The sequence below is a fragment of the Mirounga angustirostris genome, unplaced genomic scaffold (assembly GCF_029215605.1).
Source record: "Mirounga angustirostris isolate CCGP_5_RB_7025 unplaced genomic scaffold, mMirAng1.0.hap1 SCAF_13, whole genome shotgun sequence".
NCBI lineage: Eukaryota > Metazoa > Chordata > Mammalia > Carnivora > Phocidae > Mirounga > Mirounga angustirostris.
In genome coordinates, this window is record NW_026991721.1 from 98,807,858 (window position 1) to 98,832,237 (window position 24,380).

At 38.0% G+C, this 24,380-nt stretch overlaps 1 protein-coding gene across 1 annotated transcript in view; it reads left to right on the forward strand.

Annotated features, from left to right (window-relative positions):
• Positions 1-23,781, forward strand: part of NXPE4 (neurexophilin and PC-esterase domain family member 4) — a 39,714-nt gene extending 15,933 nt beyond the window's left edge. Inside the window, exons 3-7 of the mRNA XM_064577413.1 lie at positions 4,972-5,071; positions 9,859-10,592; positions 11,097-11,158; positions 18,929-19,135; positions 22,661-23,781. Coding sequence (XP_064433483.1) covers positions 4,982-5,071; positions 9,859-10,592; positions 11,097-11,158; positions 18,929-19,135; positions 22,661-23,196 — 1,629 coding nt within the window. The 5' untranslated portion in view covers positions 4,972-4,981 and the 3' untranslated portion in view covers positions 23,197-23,781. The remainder of the gene's footprint in view (positions 1-4,971; positions 5,072-9,858; positions 10,593-11,096; positions 11,159-18,928; positions 19,136-22,660) is intronic.
• The last annotated feature ends 599 nt before the right edge of the window (positions 23,782-24,380 follow it).

The window sequence follows — 24,380 nt, forward strand, 5'->3', positions numbered from 1 at the left end:
CCTAGTTTCGTTGATCTGTTCTACTGTTCTTTTGGTTTCTATTTCATTGATTTCTGCTCTGATCTTTATTATTTCTCTTCTCCTGCTGGGTTTAGGCTTTCTTTGCTGTTCTTTCTCCAGCTCCTTTAGGTGTAGGGTTAGGTTGTGTATTTGAGACCTTTCTTGTTTCTTGAGAAAGGCTTGTATTGCTATATACTTTCCTCTTAAGACTGCCTTTGCTGCATCCCAAAGATTTTGAATAGTTGTGTTTTCATTTTCATTGGTTTCCATGAATTTTTTTTAATTCTTCTTTAATTTCCTGGTTGACCCATTCATTCTTTAGTCGGATGCTCTTTAGCCTCCATGTATTTGAGTTCTTTCCGACTTCCCTCTTGTGATTGAGTTCTAGTTTCAAAGCATTGTGGTCTGAAAATATGCAGGGAATGATCCCAGTCTTTTGGTACCAGTTGAGACCTGATTTGTGACCTAGGATGTGATCTATTCTGGAGAATGTTCCATGGGCACTAGAGAAGAATGTGTTCTGTTGTTTTGGGATGGAATGTACTGAATATATTTGTGAAGTCCATTTGGTCCAGTGTGTCATTTAAAGTCTTTATTTCCTTGTTGATCTTTTGCTTAGATGTTCTGTCCATTTCAGTGAGGGGGGTGTTAAAGTCCCCCACTATTATTGTATTGTTGTCAATGTGTTTCTTTGCTTTTCTTATTAATTGGCTTATATAATTGGCTGCTCCCATGTTAGGGGCATAGATATTTACAATTGTTAGATCTTCTTGTTGGATAGACTCTTTAAGTAGGATATAGTGTCCTTCCTCATCTCTTATTATAGTCTTTGTTTTAAAATCTAATTTGTCTGATATAAGGATTGCCACCCCAGCTTTCTTTTGATGTCCATTAGCATGGTAAATGGTTTTCCACCCCCTCACTTTCAATTTGGGGGTGTCTTCGGGTCTAAAATGAGTCTCTTGCAGACAGCATATTGATGGGTCTTGTTTTTTTATCCAATCTGATAGCCTGTGTCTTTTGATTGGGGCATTTAGCCCATTTACATTCAGGGTAACTATTGAAAGATATGAATTTAGTACCACTGTATTGCCTGTAAGGTGAATGTTACTGTGTATTGTCTGTGTTCCTTTCTGGTCTATGTTACGTTTAGGTGCTCTCTTTGCTTAGAGGACCCCTTTCAATATTTCTTGTAGGGCTTATTTGGTGTTGGCAAATTCCTTTAGTTTTTGTGTGTCCTGGAAGCTTTTGATCTCTCCTATTTTCAATGACAGCCTAGCTGGATATAGTATTCTTGGCTGCATATTTTTCTCGTTTAGTGCTCTGAATGTATCCTGCCAGTCCTTTCTGGCCTGCCAGGTCTCTGTGGATAGGTCTGTTGCCAGTCTAATGTTTCTACCATTGTAGGTTACATATGTCTTCTCCTGAGCTGCTTTCAGGATTTTCTCTTTGTCTCTGAGACTCATAAGTTTTACTATTAGATGTCGGGGTGTTGACCTATTTTTATTGATTTAGAGCGGGGTTCTCTGTGCCTCCTGGATTTTGATGCCTGTTTCCTTCCCCAAATTAGGGAAGTTCTCTGCTATAATTTGCTCCAATATACCTTCTGCCCCACCCTCTCTTTCTTCTTCTTCTGGATCCCAATTATTCTAATGTTGTTTCGTCTTATGGTATCACTTATCTCTCGAATTCTGCCCTCATGATCCATTAGTTGTTTATCTCTCTTTTTCTCAGCTTCTTTATTTTCCATCATTTGGTCTTCTATATCACTAATTCTCTCTTCTGCCTTATTTATTCTAGCAGTTAGAGCCTCCATTTTTTATTGTACCTCATTAATAGCCTTTTTGATTTTGACTTGGTTAGATTTCAGTTCTTTTATTTCTCCAGAAAGGGTTTCTCTAATAACTTCCATGCTTTTTTCAAGTGCTTGGGCTCTTTTAGATCCTGGTCAGCACTACTCTTGCCCTACTCATACCCCCAAAGAACTGATGACCTCCTGAATTGTATTTTATTCTGTAAACACATGGTCCCACGTTCCCTTGCCTGAGCTCTCATGTTTATATCCCTCATTTAGACCTATAAATGTAGGGGAAAATGAAGCTACTCAGTCAAAGATAATGACAAAGCCACACACTAACTGCAAGGAGAACGCACTAATGATGACCATTTATCTTGCTCAGATCAGGCTTTCAGGTGGTTTAAGGGGGTTGGGGGTCTTTTAGGCATAATGGACAATAAATATATGAACCACGGGATTTACCTGAACTTGGTTAGACCATTTCTGTTGGAGTCATGCTGCATGGTGGAAAGTGCTCTAAATCAGAGGTCAAAGTGACAGGAATCCTAATCTCAGCTCTGTTTCAAAGCATACTAGATGATCTGGACAAACCATTTAAATTCTACACTCTCAGTTAAGTCAAGCAGATTCGTTATTCCTGCCTCCTGAAGAGATGTCAAGTTGACATTAAATATCAGCCTCTATATAACTAGAACAAATTAAAACCCATAAATCTGTGTATCAGTAGGTGGCAAACTTGAGTGCTTGCTAACACTGGTCTCCTAAGAAGCAACCAAACCAGAACTGCAAATATTTGTCTCTTAGAGGCTCCCTAGGACAGAATGGTCCAGAATGGGTATGACTAAACCCAGTCATACACGTAAGGTTAAAACAGTTTCTCCAACTGTCATCACGTAAAGACATAAAGAAGTATTGTTAAGGCCAGTTCAGTAGAGCACAATCAAGGATGTTGGAAGGATTATTATGTCCTTATGAAACAGACCTCGATTCTTTCATAGACAGATGGACATGTTTAAATATGTTTAACTGCCTCTGTGGGACAGTACAAATGAGACTGTAGAGGGATCCACAGTGTAATCAGCTACTGCTTTCTATGGACACTGGTGCAATAGTCCTGGGTACCTGCTCTTTTGGGCACCATTTCTATCAGTTCAAGACTGCAAACCCCAGATAGATTCAAACTCGTAAGTATAAGCCATTCACTCTCTTGTCTTGAGAGTTAATATCATTGTCTTGCCTCTGTTGTATCTGAGGTTTTATTAATTCAATTCAGCAAATTTTATGGAGTACCTACTATGTCCAAGATAATATGCACTTGAATCCTGGCAAGTGGGTCTTGATGACAAGGTTCAAATGGAATCTAGGCAGTTTCAGCTTTTCGGGAATGGCTGACTACTCTCAATCATTCAAACGTTCAGCTTCATTCACTCTTTTTGTTGTTGTTGTTGGATTTTTATTGTATGTGTACTGTAACTAGACTAATAAGGTCTAAAGACATTAAAATTATCTAATCTGTACTGAGGATTTCGTTTTTCCTCCCCCATTATGCACGAACTAGTAACTGTAGTCTGTGATCTAGGCCTCCCCTTAGGGTAGAGTCCCCTTCACGGAAATAAGCAGAAGGTTGTGGATCCCAGCCAAAAGTATGCAGGCTGCAGCTCCTACCTGTGTTTTCTTTTAGCACAGAGGAGACACACCCCAGTAGTACACTGGTGGCTTCAAAAGAAAGCCCCAGATGACAGCAGGTCCTATGCATAGGATTGAACGTAATCTTTAAAGGTACGAAAACATTCTCCAAATTGTGCAGGTGGGGGAAGAGGTAACACTTACTCTTTGGTACAGAAACTTCTAACGTATATGTATCAACTGGGAATCTAGGGTAGGAGGTGCTTCGAGGGGAGAGTCAATTTGAAAGATGGAAAATTTTAGAAAGGCAGCATTTAAGCAATCTGCTTTTAAAAGACAACTTGAAATTCTTACCCAATGACAAATGAAGATGTAACAAACTTTTTCGGCTTTGGTAGTACTAGAAAAGCTGGTTAAGACAAGAAAAAGGAACCTAATAATAGAATTGTAATAAGGAAGCTGGAAAAACCAAGTTACATTAAAAAGGCCCTGGGAAACTGTGGAAAGAGCCAAGATGTCCATCGACAGATGAATGGATAAAGAAGATGTGGTATATATATACAATGGAATATTATGCAGCCATCAAAAGGAATGGGATCTTGCCATTTGCAATGATGTGGATGGAACTGGAGGGTGTTATGCTGAGCGAAATAAGTCAATCAGAGAAAGACATGTATCATATGACCTCACTGATATGAGGAATTCTTAATCTCAGGAAACAAACTGAGGGTTGCTGGAGTGGGGGGTGGGGTGGGAGGGATGGGGTGGCTGGGTGATAGACACTGGGGAGGGTATGTGCTATGGTGAGTGCTGTGAATTGTGCAAGACTGTTGAATCACAGATCTGTACCTCTGAAACAAATAATGCAATATATGTTAAGAAAAAAAATAAAGATAGGAGGGGAAGAATGGAGGGGGGGGAAATCAGAGGGGGAGACGAACCATGAGAGATGATGGACTCTGAAAAACAAAGTGAGGGTTCTAGAGGGGAGTGGGGTGGGAGGATGGGTTAGCCTGGTGATGGGTATTAAAGAGGGCACGTTCTACATGGAGCACTGGGTGTTATGCACAAACAATGAATCATGGATCACTACATCAAAAACTAATGATGTAATGTATGGTGATTAACATAACAATTAAAAAATTTTTAAAAGGCCTTGGGATAAAATGATGATCAGGGTCAACATTTGCTGAGATGTTTTATCTACAGTTTGTGTTTAAGGGAAGAGAATAGGAAATCTGTTAGGGAACAAAATAGCCTGGACACCTAAACATGAGCAACCCTGCATCCTCCAGGCCATTAACGGCTCAGTTTCATAGAATCCATGGTGGGCTTCCTGTCTCAGAACAGCGTTTCTGTTGAAGGTACAAGCTGATCGCCAAAGATGGCCGCTGGGAGGACAATAAGAGCAGCTTCTATGTAGGAGCAGGGCAAGGTTCTGTTCTGGGAGAAACTTAGGACAAAAGAATCAAGAGGTATAAACTTTTCATGTATTTCTGCATTTTCTTTCTGCTGTGCATTTGTTTGTTTTGTATTATCTCTTGTAGGATCCTCATCATGAGAAGTATGGCAAATCGTAAATCACTGTTGATACAGTTTATATTGGCCTCCTGGATCATTTTTACAGTTTTTCAAAATTCCACTAAGGTAGGAATTGCTTTCTTTCTGTGTCTTACTTTTACTTCATACTTTACCTGTTCTAGGAAAATTCAAACAGGGATGCCTGCGTGGCTTAGACAGTTAAGGTCATGAGATCAAGTTCTGCATCTGGCTCCTTGTTCAGCAGGGAGCCTGCTTCTCCCTTTGCCTGCCATGCTCCCCCCTGCTTGTGCTCTTGCACTCTCTTTCTGACAAATAAAAAATCTTAGAGAGAGGAAGGAAGGAAGGAAGGAAGAAAAGGAAAGGAAGGAAGGAAGAGAAAGAAAAAAAGAAAAGAAGGAAAGAAAAGAAAGAAAGGAAAGGAAAGAAAAGATTAAAAAAAAAAAAGGAAAGTCCAAACAATGAGACTTACTAAATTGTAGTAGGGGAATTTCAACAGCTTACACAACTTTGAAGAGCCAACTTATTTGGGGACACCTGAGGGGCTCAGTTGGTTGAGTGTCCAACTCTTGATCTTGGCTCAGATCTTGATCTCAGGGTGATGAGTTCAGACCCCACGTTGGGCTCCATGCTGGGTGTGGAGCCTACTTAATAAAAAACAAATAAAAGAATCAACATATTTGATTATTATGCAGCTTGGGTGAGGAGGATGTTGTGTTCGTGTGTGTGTGTATGCGCGTGTGTGTGTATGCATGCACACTTCTTTTGTCACTTACAAATGCCCCTGCAATGATTTTCTCCCAATGTTTAGCTTGTTTTTTCACCTTTAAGGGAATTTCTGAACAATACATTTTCCTGTCTACATAGTAAAATTTATCTGCCTTTTTAAACAGTCAATTCTTTTTGAGTATTAAGAAACCCTTCCCTACTTCAGTGTCAGATTATTTATCTAAATATTCTACTTAAGCTTTTAAAGGTTGCTCTAGACATTTAACTCTGCAACAGATCTGAATTTTCTTTTTTTTGCTGATTTTTATTTCTGTATGGATGATCACCTTTTCAGGTCTTCTTATTTTGTAGTTGTTTCTTTCTATGCTGATTCTTGTCATGTATCAAAATTTCTGATCAGGATGGGTCCCTTTCTGTTCTCTTTGTTCTATTCCATTGACCTATGTATCTTCCCTGTATCAATACCACATTGCTATAATTAATATAAATAATAATAATAATAATTAGTTTCATAGTTAGTCATGAAAGCTTCTAGGTCAAGTTACCACCACTTAATCTACTTCACAAGTTTCCCGGCCAGGATTGGCCCTTTACTCTTTTATTATTATATGTTTTAGAGTCAGTCTGTCAGATATGATGGAAAAATCTTACTTAAATTTTATGTGCATTACATTAACCATGCAGTTCAAATTGGGAAAACTGACATGTTTATAATATTATTTTACTCTTTACAAACATGTAATCTCTGTCCATTTATTTAGGTTTTCTTCAAGATCTTTCAGTAAATTTAAAAATTTTTGGATACCTGTCTTCTACATCTTTTATTAGATTTATAACTAGGTACTTTATAATTTTTTTGTTGCTGTTGTAAATGGTGTTTTTATTTTATTTTTTATTTTTTTATTATTATGTTCCCTTAGCATTTTCTAATTCCTTCTTGCTGGTGTAGAAGAATGCAGTTGACTTTTGCATATTGAACAGCAATATTTTGCTTTGCAAGGTCTCTGATTCATTAGTTGAGGGATGCAAATATCACCTAGCATCTCCCCAAGGATAGAAATATACTTGCTCTAAAGTTTTGTTGTGCATTTTCTATTTCTGTTCCTTTGTCTTCTCTTTACTGAACTTGATACTTTTCTTTCTTGAGTTGGCTTTCATAAAATTTTTGCGAATCCTTGGTTGTATGTCCATTCTTATACTTAAGGTTCTATGGTGGCCAGACTGAGTCCTGTTACCTATTTTCTCCAGCATGTTTGTAGCAGAGCTGCAAAAGTACTCAAGGCAATAAATGCTCCCCATTTGTCTGGGGTGTTGCCAGGCACACAGGGTCCTATCCTACACCCTCCAACTTAAATACCTAGAGTTTTTATGCACAGTAAAGTACAGAAGTCCCCATTTCTAGCTGCCTGGCCAGGCACAGGTGGAAAAATAGGGAAGCAGTAACCAGCCCAGTATGTCCTCCCATGGGCTACTCCTTTATCCTCTCTTATTCCAATTATCAACTTCCTCCAAGTTTGGAGTATCCTTGGAGTGGCTTCCATCTTCTGCAGAATTCTCATTGACATGCATTTGGAGCCATGGTTTTCTTCATTGATCTAAGTTCATCTGCCTTTTGTTTTTCAGATTTCTTTTTTTTTTTTTGAGGTATCTCTCCACCCAGTGTGGGGCTCAAACTCATGACCCTGAGATCAAGAATCTTATGCTCTACCAACTGAGACAGCAAGGCACCCCTATTTTTCAGATTTCTTATAAATTCTGGTCTAATTAAGGTATCTCATCCTATTTCCTAGAATACTTAGAAATTTTTAATTTTTTTTCTATCTTTCGTTAGATTTTCTGGTGGGAAATTGAGGCTATAATATGTCCTTTGTCCTCCATCTTTTTTTTTTTTTTTAAGATTTTATTTATTTATTTGAGACAGAGAGAATGAGATACAGAGAGCATGAGAGGGAAGAGGGTCAGAGGGAGAAGCAGACTCCCTGCCGAGCAGGGAGCCTGATGTGGGACTCGATCCAGGGACTCCAGGATCATGACCTGAGCCGAAGGCAGTCACTCAACCAACTGAGCCACCCAGGCACCCCTTTGTCCTCCATCTTGAATCAGGTTTTCCTGCTTATTTTTACCAAAAAAATTTTTTGTCCAGAGTAGTATTCTATCATACTAAAAATCACTTAAAATTTCCATTTGCTGAAGTTGTAGCAATTAAAAAGTACCTGATAATGTATTGTGATGGTTAAGTACCTGATAAGGTATTGTGATGATTAATGTACATATTCTCTAGGTCATTACTCATTTTTTTATCTAAATAAATAGCAACTACTGAGACAGTAGTTTTAAGTTCCTATAGCAACTACTGAGACAGGTTTTAAGTTTCTAATTATTATTGTGGATTTTTATGTCCCTTTAATTCTGTCAATTTTTGTTTCACTTATAAACACATGTACGTGTAGGTACAATACACATTTATGATGCTATGTTTTCTGACAAATTGACTCTTACCACTGTGAAATGTCCATCTCTATGTCTGGTGACATGCTTTGTCTTGAAGTCTATTTTAACATTAATATTAGCTTTTTCATGCTTACATGGCATGTTTCCCATCTTTACTTTCAATCTATAGATAACTTTATACTTAAACTACATTTTTGATAAGCAGCAAATAGTTGGGTCTTGCTTTTTTATCTCTGTCTTGTAATAGCATGTTTAGTCAACTTATTGTTAATGAAATTTTTGAGCGGATTTAGGTCCATCAGTTTACTGTTTGTTTTCTCTTTGGCCCCTCTGTTCCTCTTTTTGGATTAATTGATTTTTTTTTTTTAGAATTTCCTGTTAGTTTCTTTATTATTTTTACAGCTGTAAGTTTTTTTTTTTTTAAGTAGTTCCTCTAGGGATTATAATGCATGTTCTTTTATAGTTAATATCATGCTACTTCATGTGATCTGTAATAACCTTTCAACTATTTACTTCCATCTATTTGCCACCCCATTCTTTATGCTATCATTGTCATATTATTACAAAATTACAATTTTTACTTTGGCTCAGGTCATGATCCCCGAGTCCTGGGATCAAGTCCCACACTGGGCTTGCTCAGCAGGGAAGCTGCTTCTCCCTCTGCCTGCCGCTCCCTCTGCTTGTGCTCACATGCTCTCTCTCTCTCACAAATAAATTAAAAAAAAAAAGACCTTTAATAGTGTTCACCACATTGGATCAAAATAATTCTATTTCTGAGTTCTTACAAATAACCTGGATTGCAAAGATTTATACCAAAACATTTATACTGAAGTATAAGCAAGAGAAAAGTTGAGTGTAATAAATGTCCAAAAAGGTGGGAATATGTAAAATATTAAGCTGTATCCATAGGCTGGAATACTATGTGAGCCAGTGACATAAGGTGGAGTTTTTAACAACACTGTTTTTAAAAATATCAAAATTCATTGGTAATATTCGGTTTGTTCACAATCATGTGAAATAGCATATAGAGAATGAAAGAAAAATCACCAAAATGTTAACAGTAGTTATCAATTATGACAGATTCAACCAATTATGGTTGTCATAATTGTCACTGATTTTTGTTTCCTATACAGTTTGGCATTCTCCCATTTTTAATAATCAGTGTTAATTTATGATTAGAAAATAAATATTTTTGTAAGCCTATGTTTATTATCTCCTAAGTTAACTAAAACAATCTGAAAAATACTAATAAATATCATAGGATGTTTAAGCAACATACAAAATATCAAATAGAAAAAAATAATCATATTTTACATAAAAGCCCCATGCATCTTAAACATTTTCTTAAGGATTTTTTTAATGACTGAATTCTAGTTTTAAGATTAAAAAATAATAGAACGGTAAACATTTGTTGTGTGCTATGCAGTTAAAAAACATTTTTCCACGTCTTCACAACTGCCCAGCAAAGGTGTATTTTATCGTCACCACTCTAAGGAAGAAGATTCTAGAACCCAAAATATATCAGCCAGTGAAAAATGGAGTTCCACCACCAAATTATTTTGCCCATGAAACATATATGATAATAAAATCTCAATATCATTTTATTTTATATCTCCCATTATTATATAAAAGATCAAAGTTGGCTAACTTACCAAAAATTATTATATTACATAAAACAGTCTCTATATTCTTTATTGTATTCATTATCATTTCAGATATGGACTGCACTTAAGTTGCCCATCTCCCTCCATCACTGGAACTTTATCATGAAGTCCTCAAGTCCTGAATTACCACTGCATCCAGTAGTTTCATCAGCAGAGACTGAGCTAAGAATAAAGAGAATCATGGAAAAACTAGACCAGCTGATCCCCCCCAGACCTTTCACCCACATGAACACCACCACCAGTGCCACACACAGCACAGCCACCATCCTCCACTCTCGAGACACCTACTGCAGGGGGGATCAACTAGACATCCTCCTGGAGGCGAGGGACCGCTTGGAACGCAGGAAGGAATATGGTGGGGATTTCCTGAGGGCCAGGATGTCCTCCCCAGCGCTGAAGGCAGGTGCTTCAGGAAAGGTGACAGACTTCAACAACGGCACTTACCTTGTCAGTTTCACCCTCTTCTGGGAGGGCTGGGTCTCTTTGTCTCTCCTGCTCATCCACCCCAGTGAAGGAGTGTCGGCTCTCTGGAGGGCAAGGAACCAAGGCTATGACAGGGTGATCTTCACAGGCCAGTTTGCCAGTGGCACCTCCCATGTCAATACTGATTGTGCCCTGGTTTTAAACTCCAGTGCTGAGCTGTGTGAGTACCTGGATGCTCAAGACCAAGAAGCCTTCTACTGTGTGAGACCTCAGCACATGCCGTGTGCTGCACTCACTCACATGCAATCCAAAAACACGGATGTTTCTTATCTTAGCAGACAAGAATGGAGCCTCTTTGAAAGGTAAATAATTATTTCTGGAGACTCCCTGGGAAAATATGGTAATGATTTAGCCTCCATGTTGATCCAAAGGAAAGTGCTATGAATATATCAATTTTGGGACTCTGTGAAGAGCCATTTTAGGAAAAAATCTGTGAATTCATTTGGGGACAGTGTTTACATTCCAGTCATCCCCAGTCTTTTTGGATATTTAACCCTTATCATTGAAACAAAAAGATATACAAACAGAATAAAAATTGAAGGGGAATGAGAAACATACACATAAGTGTGTGCTCAAATATATATTCTTACTGCACCTCAATAAATTACCTTGCACACCTTCTAGGCATCTGTACCCCTGGGACTAATAAGCAAAGGAAGGGAAATTTAATCATTGACCTGGAACTGTGGGTAAGGTAGTCAGTTATCAGCACTAAGAAATAACTGAAGCAATTAGTAATGTGGCTTCTTGTGTTTCCTGATCTTTGGGGTCACCTGCAGATTAATTTCTGTATCTGTCTCTTTAAGGTCAAATGTCGGTGTAGAGATTATGGAAAATAATGCCATTAATGTCTCCAAATGCAACAACAGTAAGTTCTCCCTGTGATGATGGGTGGTGTTTAGCACTAAACTCATTTAAAGGGTTTCTTCTGGTGGACTTGTTCACTGTTATCAGTCCTATTGGTACTCTACACATCAGGCTTCTCTGTGGTGAGCCCAAGTGAATAAATGATTGGAATCACTAGGATATCATAAACCTGTTTTAGTAATTTTAACTCATCATTAATCTATTTATCAGGCAACAGATTACCTGCTCATCCAACACAATAACCTTCAAATATCAAAACTCTCTACACCTAGGTGTTTCCCTCCCCACATCATAACCATCATCCCCTTCCCACATCACTATAAGCCCAAAAATCACCATCTAAAAGTTTCCAACCTGCCATCTAAGAGTCTCTTATGTCGAGATATGTTTCTTTTATACTCAATTTGTTAAGAGTTCTTATAAATGTATATTGAATTTTGTCATGTTCATTCTCTGCATCTGTTAAGGTGATCATATGATTTGTATCCTAGTTTGGTAATATGGTGTGTCACCTTGATTTGCAGGTACTGAACCATCCTTGCATTCCTGGAATGAATCCCACTCAGTTGTGGTGTATGATCTTTTTAATTTATTATTAGTATTGTTGAATTTGGTTTGTTAATATTTTGTTAAGGGTCTTTGCCTAGTTTTGGTATCAGGGTAGTGCTGGCCTCGTAAAATGAGTTTGGAAGCATTCCTTTCTTTAAAATTTTTTAGAATAATTTGAGAAAACTAGGTATTAATTTTTCTTTAGCTATTTATTAGAATTTACCTGTGAAGCTGTCTGGTCCTGGACTTTTGCTTTTTGAAAAGTTTTGAATTACTGATTCAATTTCATTCCTTGTAATTGTTCTATTCAGATTTTCTGTTGCTTTATGATTCAGAGTTGGAAAGCTGTTCATTTCTTCTAGGTTTTCCAAGTTTTTGGCATGTAATTATTCATATAATCTCTTATGATATTTTATATATGTAGTATCATTTGAAGCTCTGTTTTCATTTTTTAAGATTTTATTTATTTGAGAGTGAGAGAGAGAGAGCTCATGAATGTGGGGAGGGGCAGAGGAAGAGGGAGAAGCAGTCTCCCCATGGAGCAGGGAGCCCCATGCAGAACTCGATCCCAGGACCCTGGGATCATGACCTGAGCCGAAGGCAGATGCTTAATCGACAGCCACCCAGGTGCTCCTCCTTTTTAATTTCTGATTTTGTGTTCTCGTTTTTGTTGACAGATCTGGCTAGAGGTTTATTTATTGATTTTGTTTACCTTTTCAAAGAACCAGCTTTTAGTTCATTGATCTTTTCTATTTTTTTTTTCAGTCTCTGTTTCATTTATTTCCACTCTGATCTTAAATAAGTCTTCTCTTCTACTAACTTTAGGCTTTGTTCTTTTTCTCTAGTTTCTTTAGGTATAAAATTGGACTGTTTATTTGGACTTTATTTTTTGCTATATTGCTACAGGCTTTCTCTTAGAACTGTTTTTGCAGTGTCCCATGGATTTGGAGGAGTTGTGGTTCCATTTTCATTTGTCTCAAGGTATTTTTTTATTTCCTCTTTGATGTCTTTCTAACCCATTAGTCATTTAGTAACATGCTGTTTAGTCTCCATGTGTTCATGTTTTTTCCAGTTCTTCTTGTAATCAATTCCTAGCTTCATACTGCTGTCATTGGAAAAGATGCTTGATAAGATTTCAGTCTTCTTGAATTTAATGAGACTTGTTTTGTGGACTAATGTGATCTACCCTGGAGAATGTTTCCTATGCTCCTTAAAAAATGTGTATTCTGGGGCACCTGGGTGGCTCAGTCGTTAAGCGTCTGCCTTCAGCTCAGGTCATGATCCCGGGGTCCTGGGATTGAGCCCCACGTCGGGCTCCCCGCTCGGTGGGAAGCCTGCTTCTCCCTCTCCCACTCCCCCTGCTTGTGTTCCCTCTCTCCTCGTCTCTCTCTCTGTCAAATAAATAAATAAAATCTTTTTAAAAAAATGTGTATTCTGAAGTTTTTGAATGAAATGTTCTATATATATGTTAAGTCTATTTGATCTAATATTTAAGACCAATGTTTCCTTATTGATTTTCTGTCTGGATGATGTACCCATTGATGGAAGTGTGGAGTATGTAAGTCTCCTACTATTATTGTATTACTGTCAATTTCCTCCTGTGCCTGTTAATATTTGCTTTATGTATTTAAGTGCTCCTATGTTGGGTTGCATATATACTACAAGTATTATATCCCCTGCTTGGATTTAGCCCTTTATCATTGTAGTGATGCCTTTCTTTGCCTTTTGTTACAGTCTCTGTTTTAAAGTCTATTTTGTCCTATACAAATATTGTGTACCAGCTTTCTTTTTATTTTCATTTGCATGGAATATCTTGTTTTCCTTCACTTTCAGCTTGTATGTCTTTAGATCTGAAGTGAGTCTCTTGTAGGCAGCATACAGGTGGTCTTATTATTTTTTTTTATTTGGTTTTGGTTTTTGCCACCCTGTGTCTGTTTTTTCTTTCTGAGAACTTTTATTACAAATTTAATTTATTTATAGTGAATATGCCTATTCAGATTTTCTATTTCATCTTGTATTGATTTTGGTAAGTTGTGTTTTTCAAAGAATTTATCCATTTCATCTAAATTTTGAAATTTGTTGGCATACACTTTATTGTAATACTGCCTTATTACCCTTTTAATGTCTGCAGAAACTTTAGTGATACTTTTTCGTTTCTAATATTGGTAACTTGTGCCGATTCTTTTTTTCCCTTTTGATTGGAGCATTTAGTCCATTTAAATTTAAAGTAATTCTTGATAGGTATTTATTTATTGCTATTTTATTCATTGTTTTCTGGTTCTTTTTGTGGTTCTTCTATTCCTTTCTTCTTCTCTTTTCTCTTCCCTTTTGGTTTATTTTCTTGATGGTTATATTTGGGTTCCTTTCTCTTTTGTGCATCTATTGTAGGTTTTGGCTTGTGGATACCATAAGGTTCATATATTGGTGTGTATGTGTGTGTGTGTGTGTGTGTATTTTAAGCTGATAGTCACTTAAATTCAAATGCATTCTAAAACAGTACAATTTGACTCTCGCCCCCACCCGCCTGCCCATTTGGGTTTTTTTGATGTCTTTTTTTTACATCTTTTTATTTTGTATATCCTTTAAGTGCTTATTATAGTCATAGTTTAACCTATTTTTGTATTTAACTTTCATTCTAGTTAAGTGGCTGATTTACTGCCTTTATTGCATATTTGCCTTTATCAATGATTTTTTCATATATATATATATACACACACACCATATATTTACATATAAATATATGTATATATTTCTAGTTATAGCCTATTTTCTGTTTAAAGAAAACCCCTTATAGGGACACCTGGGTGGCTCAGTCGGTTAAGCGTCTGCCTTCAGCTCAGGTCATGATCCCAGGGTCCTGGGATCAAGTCCCGCATCAGGCTTCCCGTTCCACGGGGAGCCTGCTTCTCCCTCTGCCTTTCTCTCTCTCTATCTCTCATGAATAAATAAATAAAATCTTTAAAAAAAAAAAAAGAAAAAGAAAACCCCTTATAGTTTCTTATAAGTGCAGTTTAGTGGTAATTAACTCCTTTAGTTTTTGCTACTCCAGGAAACTCTATTATTTCCTTCAACTCTGAATGATAACCTTGCTAGGTAGAGTATTTTTATTGTAAGTTTATCCTTTCAGCCCTCTAAATATATGCTTCCACTCCCTTCTGGCCTGCAAAGTTTCTGCTAAACATCAGCTGATAGTCTTATGGTGTTTCCTATGTATGTGATTGTTTTTCTCTTGCTGATTTTAAGATTCTCTATCTTTAACTTTTGCCATTTTAGTTGGCATACCATATCTTGGTATAGGTCTCTTTGGATTCAACTGGTTTGGGACTTTCTTTGCTTCCTAGACCTGGATGTCTATTTCCTTCTCCAGGTTAGAGAAGTTTTCAGCCATTATTTATTCAAATAAGTTTTCTGCCCATTTATCTCTTTTTCTTCTTCTGGGATCCTTATAATGTAAATATTAGTATTCTTTTGTTAAAAAATTTTTTATTGTTATGTTAATCACCATACATTACATCATTAGTTTTTGATGTAGTGATCCATGATTCATTGTTTGTGCATAACACCCAGTGCTCCATGCAGAACATGCCCTCTTTAATACCCATCACCAGGCTAACCCATCCTCCCACCCCCCCTCCCCTCTAGAACCCTCAGTTTGTTTTTCAGAGTCCATCATCTCTCATGGTTCATCTCCCCCTCTGATTTCCCCCCCTTCATTCTTCCCCTCCTGCTATCTTCTTCTTCTTCTTCTTTTTTTTTTTTGTAACATATATTGCATTATTTGTTTCAGAGGTACAGATCTGTGATTCAACAGTCTTGCACAATTCACAGCACTCACCATAGCACATACCCTCTCCAGTGTCTATCACCCAGCCACCCCATCCCTCCCACCCCACCCCCCACTCCAGCAACCCTCAGTTTGTTTCCTGAGATTAAGAATTCCTCATATCAGTGAGGTCATATGATACATGTCTTTCTCTGATTGACTTATTTCGCTCAGCATAACACCCTCCAGTTCCATCCACATCGTTGCAAATGACATGATCTCATTCCTTTTGATGGCTGCATAATATGCCATGGTATATATACACCACATCTCCTTTATCCATTCATCTGTCGATGGACATCTTGGCTCTTTCCACAGTTTGGCTTAAATATTAGTATTCTTGATGTTATTCCATGGCTACCTTGGACTCTTCTTATGTATTTTTTTTTTATTTTTTAAATTTATTTTATGATGTTGAGGTATCTTTCTTCTATCCCTACTTTCTTGAGGGTTTTTATCAAGTAAGGATACTGTATTTTGTAAACGCTTTTTCTGTATCTATTGAAAGGATCATATCAAACTCAACACCCAAAAAACAAATAATCCAGTTAAGAAATGAGTAGAAGACATGAATAGACACTTTTCCAGAGAAGACATCCAGATGTCCAACAGACACAGAAAAAGATGCTCAACATCATTCATCATGAGGGAAATACAAATCAAAACCACAATGAGATACCACCCACACCTGTCAGAATGGCTAAAATTAACAAGTCAGGAAATAACAGGTGTTGGCAAGAATGTGGAGAAAAGGTAACTCTTTTGCACTGTTGGTGGGAATGTAAAGTAGTGCAGACACTCTGGAAAATAGTATGGAAGTTCCTCAGGAAGTTAAAAATAGAACTACCCTACAGCCCAGCAATTGCACTACTAGGTATTTATCCAAAGGATAAAAAAAAATGCTGATTCTAAGGGGCACATGCAGCCCAATGCTTACAGCATTACTATCAATAATAACCAAGTCATGGAAAGAGCCCAAATGTCCATTGATTGATGAATGAGTAAAGAAGATGTGGTGTGTGTGTATCTATATATAACATATATAACATACACACACACACACACACACACACACACACACTGGAATATTACTCAGTGATCAAAAAGAATGAAATCTTGGCATTTGCAACAATGTGGATGGAGCTAAAGGGTATTATGCTAAGCGAAATACGTCAATCAAAGAAAGACAGACGTCATAGGATTTCACTCATATGTGGAATATAGGAAACAAAACAGATGAACATAGGGGAAGGGAAGGGAAAATAAGATAAAAACAGAGAGGGAGGCCAAACTATAGTTAAGAGACTTAACTATAGAGAAAAAGCTGAGGGTTGCTGGAGGGGAGGTGTGGTGGGGGGAGGTATGGACTAAATAGGTGATGGGCATTAAGGAGGGCACTTGTTGGGGTGAGCACTGGGGGTTATATGTCAGTGATGAATCACTAAATTTTACTCCTGAAAATGCCCCCCCCCAAAAAAGTATTTGTGCCATTCAGCTTGGGTGATTTCCACTATTCTGTCTTCCAGATTGCTGTTCCATTCTTTCATCTAATCCACTGTTGATTTACTCTAGTTTACTTTCCATTTCAGTTTGTATTCTTTAGCTCTGGTTCATTTTTACATTTTCTAACTCTTTGTTGAAGTTCTCCATTTGCCCATTTTGGTCAGCATCTTTATAACCATGACTTTGAACTCTTTATCAGGTACATTAGTTATCTCTGTTTCATTAGGGTTTTTTTCTGGGGTTTTATTTTCCTTTTTCATTTGGAACATAATTCTTTGCTCCTTGTTTTGCTTGACTTTTTGTGGGGTTTTTTCTATGAATTAAGCTGAATAGGTACCTCTCTTAGTCTTAAAATAGTGGCCTTGTGTAGGAGCATCCCCTGTGTAAACTGTGTGCCTGGTGGTTTTGGTGGGATGGCTGGGGCTAGAGCAGGCATGGGTCCTGGGGTCTTCAGGGTGTTATTGATGAGATAGCTGGGCCTGGAATGGGCATGGGCCAGGGAATCCTGCTATGTCCATCCTTGCAAGATGGCTGAGTCTGGAGTTGGTGCATACCAGGGAGTTCATGGTCTGCACCATGCCAGGGCTGCTTGGGCTACATGGGCAGATGGCTGGGTCAGGCATGGCCTGGGGAAATCCTGTGGCATGCCACTCTGGGGCCCCTTCGCAGGACAGATGGAGCTGGGGGGGGGGGGGCGCTGTGAAGGGGGGTTGGGACAGGGTGGTGCCCTTAGGGGCAGCTGGAGCTGACGTGAACTAGAGGCCCAGGACTTGCTAGGGCAGCCCTAGTAAGCTGGCTACAGCACCTGGACCCTGCTCCCATCCATGCTATTACAGTGGAGGGGGAATGTTAAAAAAAAAAAAAAAAAAGGCACTTGTCAGCATCTCCAACTCCAGAAAGTTTCAGTAGTTCCCCTACTTGCTTGGCAGATGATTCAGTGTGAGTAAATGGATTTCCTTCACTTATAGACTAGTTGCCTTTTAAATAGCTATTTTTTGCTGTGCCCCAGGACAAGCAAGTCTGTGCGTGGGCACCCCCATGATATCCCTCCCTAATGCAGGTTGCTGTGCTGGGGGTGGAGGTCCTATGGTTACCACGCCTCCATCTTTTTTATCCTCCTCTATGCGGTCCCTATATCACTTGTTGTGAAGCAGCTGTTCAATCAGCCCTCAGTTCTTCAGGGGGAATTGTTGTATATGTAGTGGTAGATTCAGTGTGTCCATAGGAGGAGGTGAGTTCAGGGTCTTCCTATGCTGCCATCCTGGACCCTATATTCAAAGAATTTACAGTTTGTTGGTGTCATTTAAGACACTATGACAAAGTGTGACAAACTTGGGGTAAAGTGGGCTAAAATGATAAAATAATTGAGTTTTTATTACTAAGCAAGAATTGGTAACTTTACTTTCATAGGAAGTCATTTTTTTTTTTTAAGATTTTATTTCTTTATTTTGACAGAGAGAGAGAGAGACAGTGAGAAAGGGAACACAAGCAGAGGGAGTGGGAGAGGGAGAAACAGATTTCCTGCTGAGGAGGGAGCCTGATGCGGGGCTCGATTCCAGGACCCCGGGATCAGGACCCGAGCTGAAGGCAGACGCTTAACGACTGAGCCACTCAGGTGCCCCTCAAATATTTAAATCTTACCCAGAGGGTTCTTTTGGCGGGGGGAACAAGAGGAGAAAACATGTTCTTATATTAAACATTAATGGGCACCATTTAGAAAATTCGTATCAGAGAAAAATTCTACTAAAAATAACTATTACATTAAGAGGATGATGCTTCAGTAGGGTTTTTCACCTCCGTTATGACCTATTAAGAGGATACTTAGAAAAGATAGTAGGCTCTTAATAAATACCAGTGAATATGTGATATTTTAGATCTTGCTGATTTTTTTGGCAGGAAAAACAGTTACAGTGAAAAAGAAATGCAAGTTTGGAGTGGCATCCACAATCCCTGGTGGACATGTCTGGAAAGAGACCTGGAATCCTGTCTCCTGTAGTTTGGCTCCAGTCAAAATGAAAGAATGCCTAAGAGGAAAATTCATATATCTAATGGGAGATTCCACGATCCGCCAGTGGATGGAATATTTCAAAAACAGTATCAACAGTATGCCTCAGTCTAAGATATTATTTATATCCCTTTCAGAAATTTACTTTTTATTTCAAGGAAACAATAGGAAATGCCTCTTCTTCATATTTCTTAATCACCAAAACTTTTTAAGATATCATTGTCTTTCTTTTAAAAAAATACATTCATCTGACTGGAAGGGAGCATGTGTAGGAAAGGTTATTACATCCCTATCCCAGTGCATACCTCAGTATGTAGCCAGCATGCTCACAAAATCATTGAAAGAGCTGAAAATAATGTAAAATTTTATATTGTCCATTTTCTACGGTTGGCATGATTATTAAGGGTGTGGATTCTAGATCCAGATCCTCTGGGAGCAAAATCTGGCTTCTCCATGTCCTATCTGGGTAATCTTGGGCAAGTTACATAACTACTGTCCCTCTAAGTTTCTTCATCTGTGAAACTGAGATGAAAATAGTACCCACATGGTAAAATGAAGTAATATATACAATGCCTTTAGAATTGTTTGTTACATAGGTAAGTCCTCTTTGGTGTAACCTATCATCCCTATTATCATTACATGAAAAGAGAGATTCCAGAAGCAAGACAATGACTTTGCATCAGTTAGAAATAATACTTAAAAGCATGGGCTGTGTTGTCTAATGGACATAGACTGTGCACTTAGAAGCTATGGCCTTTGGCGTGTTACTTATTTCTGTGCCTCATTTTCCTCATCCAGCTACAAATAATATTATCTGGTGGTGGTTATGAAGACCAAATGAGATAATGGTTATAAAATACTTAACACAGTGCCCAGTGAACAAGAGCTACTGCAGCTGTATCCCATGTCCAAGTTGGGGCTGGAATCCAGTGGCTAGAATCCTAGTCCAGTTGCTCTATTTACTAAACCAAGGATGCACCAGTAATAATAGAGAATTCACTAGTAGATCTTAGCACTCTTCACTGGCAAACTGTGACTGCCTGCCTACTGGGTCCTGGGTCCTGGCTGTCATCACTGAGAATAGTGCGCCTTCTGTGGCTCCATTATGACCTTTCTGACATGATGCCACTCTTGTGATCTCAAACTTAGAAGGTCAGCTGATCCTTCCAATAAAAAGAGAAAATAGGGGACTTGGCTCCAAGAAATAGGTAGAATTCCCAACAAAAGGGGGAGAGTTGTAAATTATGACCTCTGAACTCCTCCAGACCTCAGTTTCCTCATCTATAAAATTCAGGGTTCGATGGTAATCTTTAGCATCACTTTCTATAACAGTGGGTCTCTTAGGCTATAGAAAGTACAGAATTTAATGAGTTACTTCCTTCTTTGTCTAACCTTTTAAATTGTAGCAAAATGTCTGTTGCACATTTTCTTTTTTTTTTTTAAGATTTTATTTATTTATTTGAGAAAGAGAGAATGAGAGAGAACACATGAGATGGGATAGGGTCAGAGGGCAAAGCAGACTCCCTGCCAAGCAGGGAGCCCGATGCGGGACTCGATCCAGGGACTCCAGGATCATGACCTGAGCCGAAGGCAGTCGCTCAACCAACTGAGCCACCCAGGCGCCCCTGTTGCACATTTTCTTAAAAGTTAAATTTTATAGCAGGCTTTGGAAAAGGAAATTGAAGTAAATTAGAAGCAGAATGAAGACAATGATACTGCCATTTTCCTTCAACCACTGTTCCAGTGTCTATTTTCAAACACCGTGGGTGAAAACTTTAAATGTAGCCCTTTACTTCAAAGATGGCACTTGTTACAAAGCATTAATAATCCTTTTCTACATACTTTTCTCAGAACTTCTAACTACAAAGCAGCTGGCCCTGGTAGTCTGATAAAGGCCTAATTTATAGGATGAAAAGTGGAAGGACTTCATTTTATTCTATTCGTATTATACTCATATTTTCATGGGTTCTAAGATTGAGTAGACGGTTTTCATAAGAATTGGGAGCAGCCTCAAATCGAGGTGCAGATTCTGTCAGTAGCTCTGTAATCTTGAGCAGGTCATTTCATCTCTTGATTTTCTACAACATGACGTGTGTGTGTGTGTGTGTGTGTGTGTAGCAGTTGGTTTCACTTTCCACAGTTTGAGTTACTGTCAACGACAGTCTGGAAGCAGATCATCCTCCTGACATATTGTCAGAAGGTCAATAGTAGCCTCAGTCTGTGTCACAGTGCCTACATCATTCATTTCACTTCATCTCATCATGTAGGCATTTTATCATCTCACATCATCACAGAAAAAGGATGTGTCCCATACAAGAAGATATTTTGAGAGAGATCACATTTACATAACTTTATTGCAGTATATCGTTATAATTGTTCTATTTTATTTTCATTGTTAATCTCTTACTCTGATTTATAAATTAAACTTTATCATAAGTATGTATGTATAGGAAAAAACATTGTATGTGTGTATATATATATGTTTTTTCCTATACATACATACTTATGATAAAGTATGTATGTATGGAAATGGAGCCACCCTATATATATATACACACCCTATACATATATATACCCTATATATACACACACACACCATATATATATATAGTGTGTGTGTGTGTGTATATATATATATATTGCTATCTGCACTTTCAGACATCCACTGGGGCTCTTAGAATGTATCCTGAATGGATAAGGGGGACTACTGTGTGTGTGTGTGTGTGTGTGTGTGTGTGTGTAGAGGGAGAGGAGCATGATTTGAGGTGTATGAATATATCTAAATAAATGCTTTGTAAACTATGAAGCCCTTCACAAATGAATAGTAATACTATTATAGATGAGATGCTCAGTAACATTCTAAGCATATGAAAAGGAAACACAAAAGTATAGAATATAATTCCAGGGATGCCTGAGTGGCTCAGGTCATGATCCCAGGGTCCTGGGATGGAGTCCCCCATTGGGCTTCCTGCTCAGAGGAGAGCCTGCTTCTCCCTCTGCCTGCCCCTCCTCCTGCTTGTGCTCACTCACTCTCTATCTCTGATAAATGAATAAAATCTTAAATATAAATATATATATATTTATATATAAAAATATATTTTTATATATATATTTATATATAAAAATATATTTTTATATATAAATAAAATATATATTAAAAATATATTTTTATATATATAAATATATATTTATATATATATATTTATATGTATATAATTCCAGTCTTAAGGAAACTTAGAGTATTTGGAGAAATAGGTTTACTCGGTTTTTTTTAAATGTAAAAACACTAATTAGTACTTTCTCTATCCTCAAGCTTAATCTACAGCTCACAAGATGTACAAAAATAATACCTAAAAAGTTAACTACATCATGCTCCAATGAAGTTACTTCAGTGATTACCATCCCCAGTCAATTTGCATCTACATGATTCTACAAGGGAGCATATATAACTCCTTATCTGTAGAACACTTTGGATTGTTCAAATAATTTTCACAACTGTTCCTTCATTTAAGCCTATAATCAGTCATGATTAACTTATTGTAAACACCAAACCTTTTCTTCTGTCTTTATGATCTTTATAACTTTATACTTGTTTCATTTTGGGATTGCCTATTTGTCATCAGCACTGAAGTCAGTGGATCTACATGAATCTGGAAAACTTCAACACCAACTTGCTGTGGACTTGGACGAGAATATCAACATCCAGTGGCAAAAACATGGTTACCCTTTGGTTGGCTCATTGAGCTATTCAGTGAAAGAAATTGAGTACATCGCACGAGTCATTGACAGAACTGGAGGAGGAAAAAACATCATCATTGTAATTTCTCTGGGCCAGCATTTCAGACCCTTCCCCATTGATGTTTTTATCCGAAGGACCCTCAATATCCACAAAGCTGTTCAGCGTCTTCTTCTGAGAAGCCCAGACACTATGGTTATTATCAAGACAGAAAACATCAGGGAGATGCACGGTGATGTGGAAAGATTCAGTGACTTTCATGGTTATGTCCAGTATCTTGCCATTAAGGATATTTTTCAAGACCTCAATGTGGGCATCATTGATGCCTGGGATATAACAATTGCATATGGCACAAATAATGTCCACCCACCTCAATCTGTAGTCAGAAATCAAGTTAGTATATTGCTAAACTATATTTGCTAGATAACACCTCTGAAATCCATTCACTTAATTAAAAACATTTATAAAGTGTTTGCTATCATGCCAGTTCCTGTGTTTGGCTCTGAACTCCCAATTAGCATGAGAGAATCTGCACTATGGCTAATCCATAAACCACCAATTCAACCAAATAAATTATTTCTAATTGGGCCTCCACTTAAGAATAAAAACTAAAAGTGCCCATGAAAAGGACCTACACTTCTTGATCAGAGTCCTGCTACTCTTCACAAATGAGAAGTCAAGACACCTAATGGTTAAAAGTTGTCTCTGATTCGTGGAAATCCAGTGCAATAAAGTTATTTTAAAATATTTGGAGAAAGCAGTCCCATTTTCTTGTTTCTGCTGCTAAAGACAAGCTCAAGATGATTTCCAAGTGGCAAGAGAAGTCCTGTAAGGCAGTTCTCCATGTCTGCAGTCCTAGAGGAGCAACAAAGTTCTAAGCAGGGCTCCCTGGATACTGAAAACCTCTGACTTTTCTCTCCCTGTAAGAACTCCCACTGCTGGAAGCTAATCTGATTTGATAGAATTTATCCTCCAGCAATATAGAACAATACAGGTAAAGACACAGTTCCCTAGAATTCAAGAAGCTGAGCTTCAGTCCTTTTGTTGACAGTAATTTTACAACTTTGGATAAAGCACTTCAGACCTCTGGGCCTATTTCCCAACTTAAGGAATCAGTCTAAGACTTGTGATTTTTTTCAAACCTTGCTCTGTGCAGATCTGGGTGCTATAGTGGTACTTCAGGTATCGCCTGCAGGGCAGGACTTAGAACAGGTGCCTGGTGGGCAGGGTACAAGTTCTGCCGCACCATTTCAGCAAGCTATCAGCCAGGTTAACTTATAGGTGTGTTGAACTTGTGGGAGGGCTTTTGATTTGAAGAAAGCTCCACTGCTTAAAACATGTTGGAAAATCATGGATAATCAACAACATTGGTTTCTCTAATCTACACATGTAGGTTAACATTTTAACCTCTTTCTCTTGCATTTTAACAGACCTTCCCAAAACTTGACCAAACAAGAATTATTGATAGAATTTCAGTTGAAAGGGGCAGTATAATTATTATAAAACAATTTGGCATCCTATTCTTCCTTAATTTTTCACTCTAAACCATGCCCCAGATACCACTGGGCCTCTGGCCTACTCTTGATGCTTCTAAGAAAGAACAATTA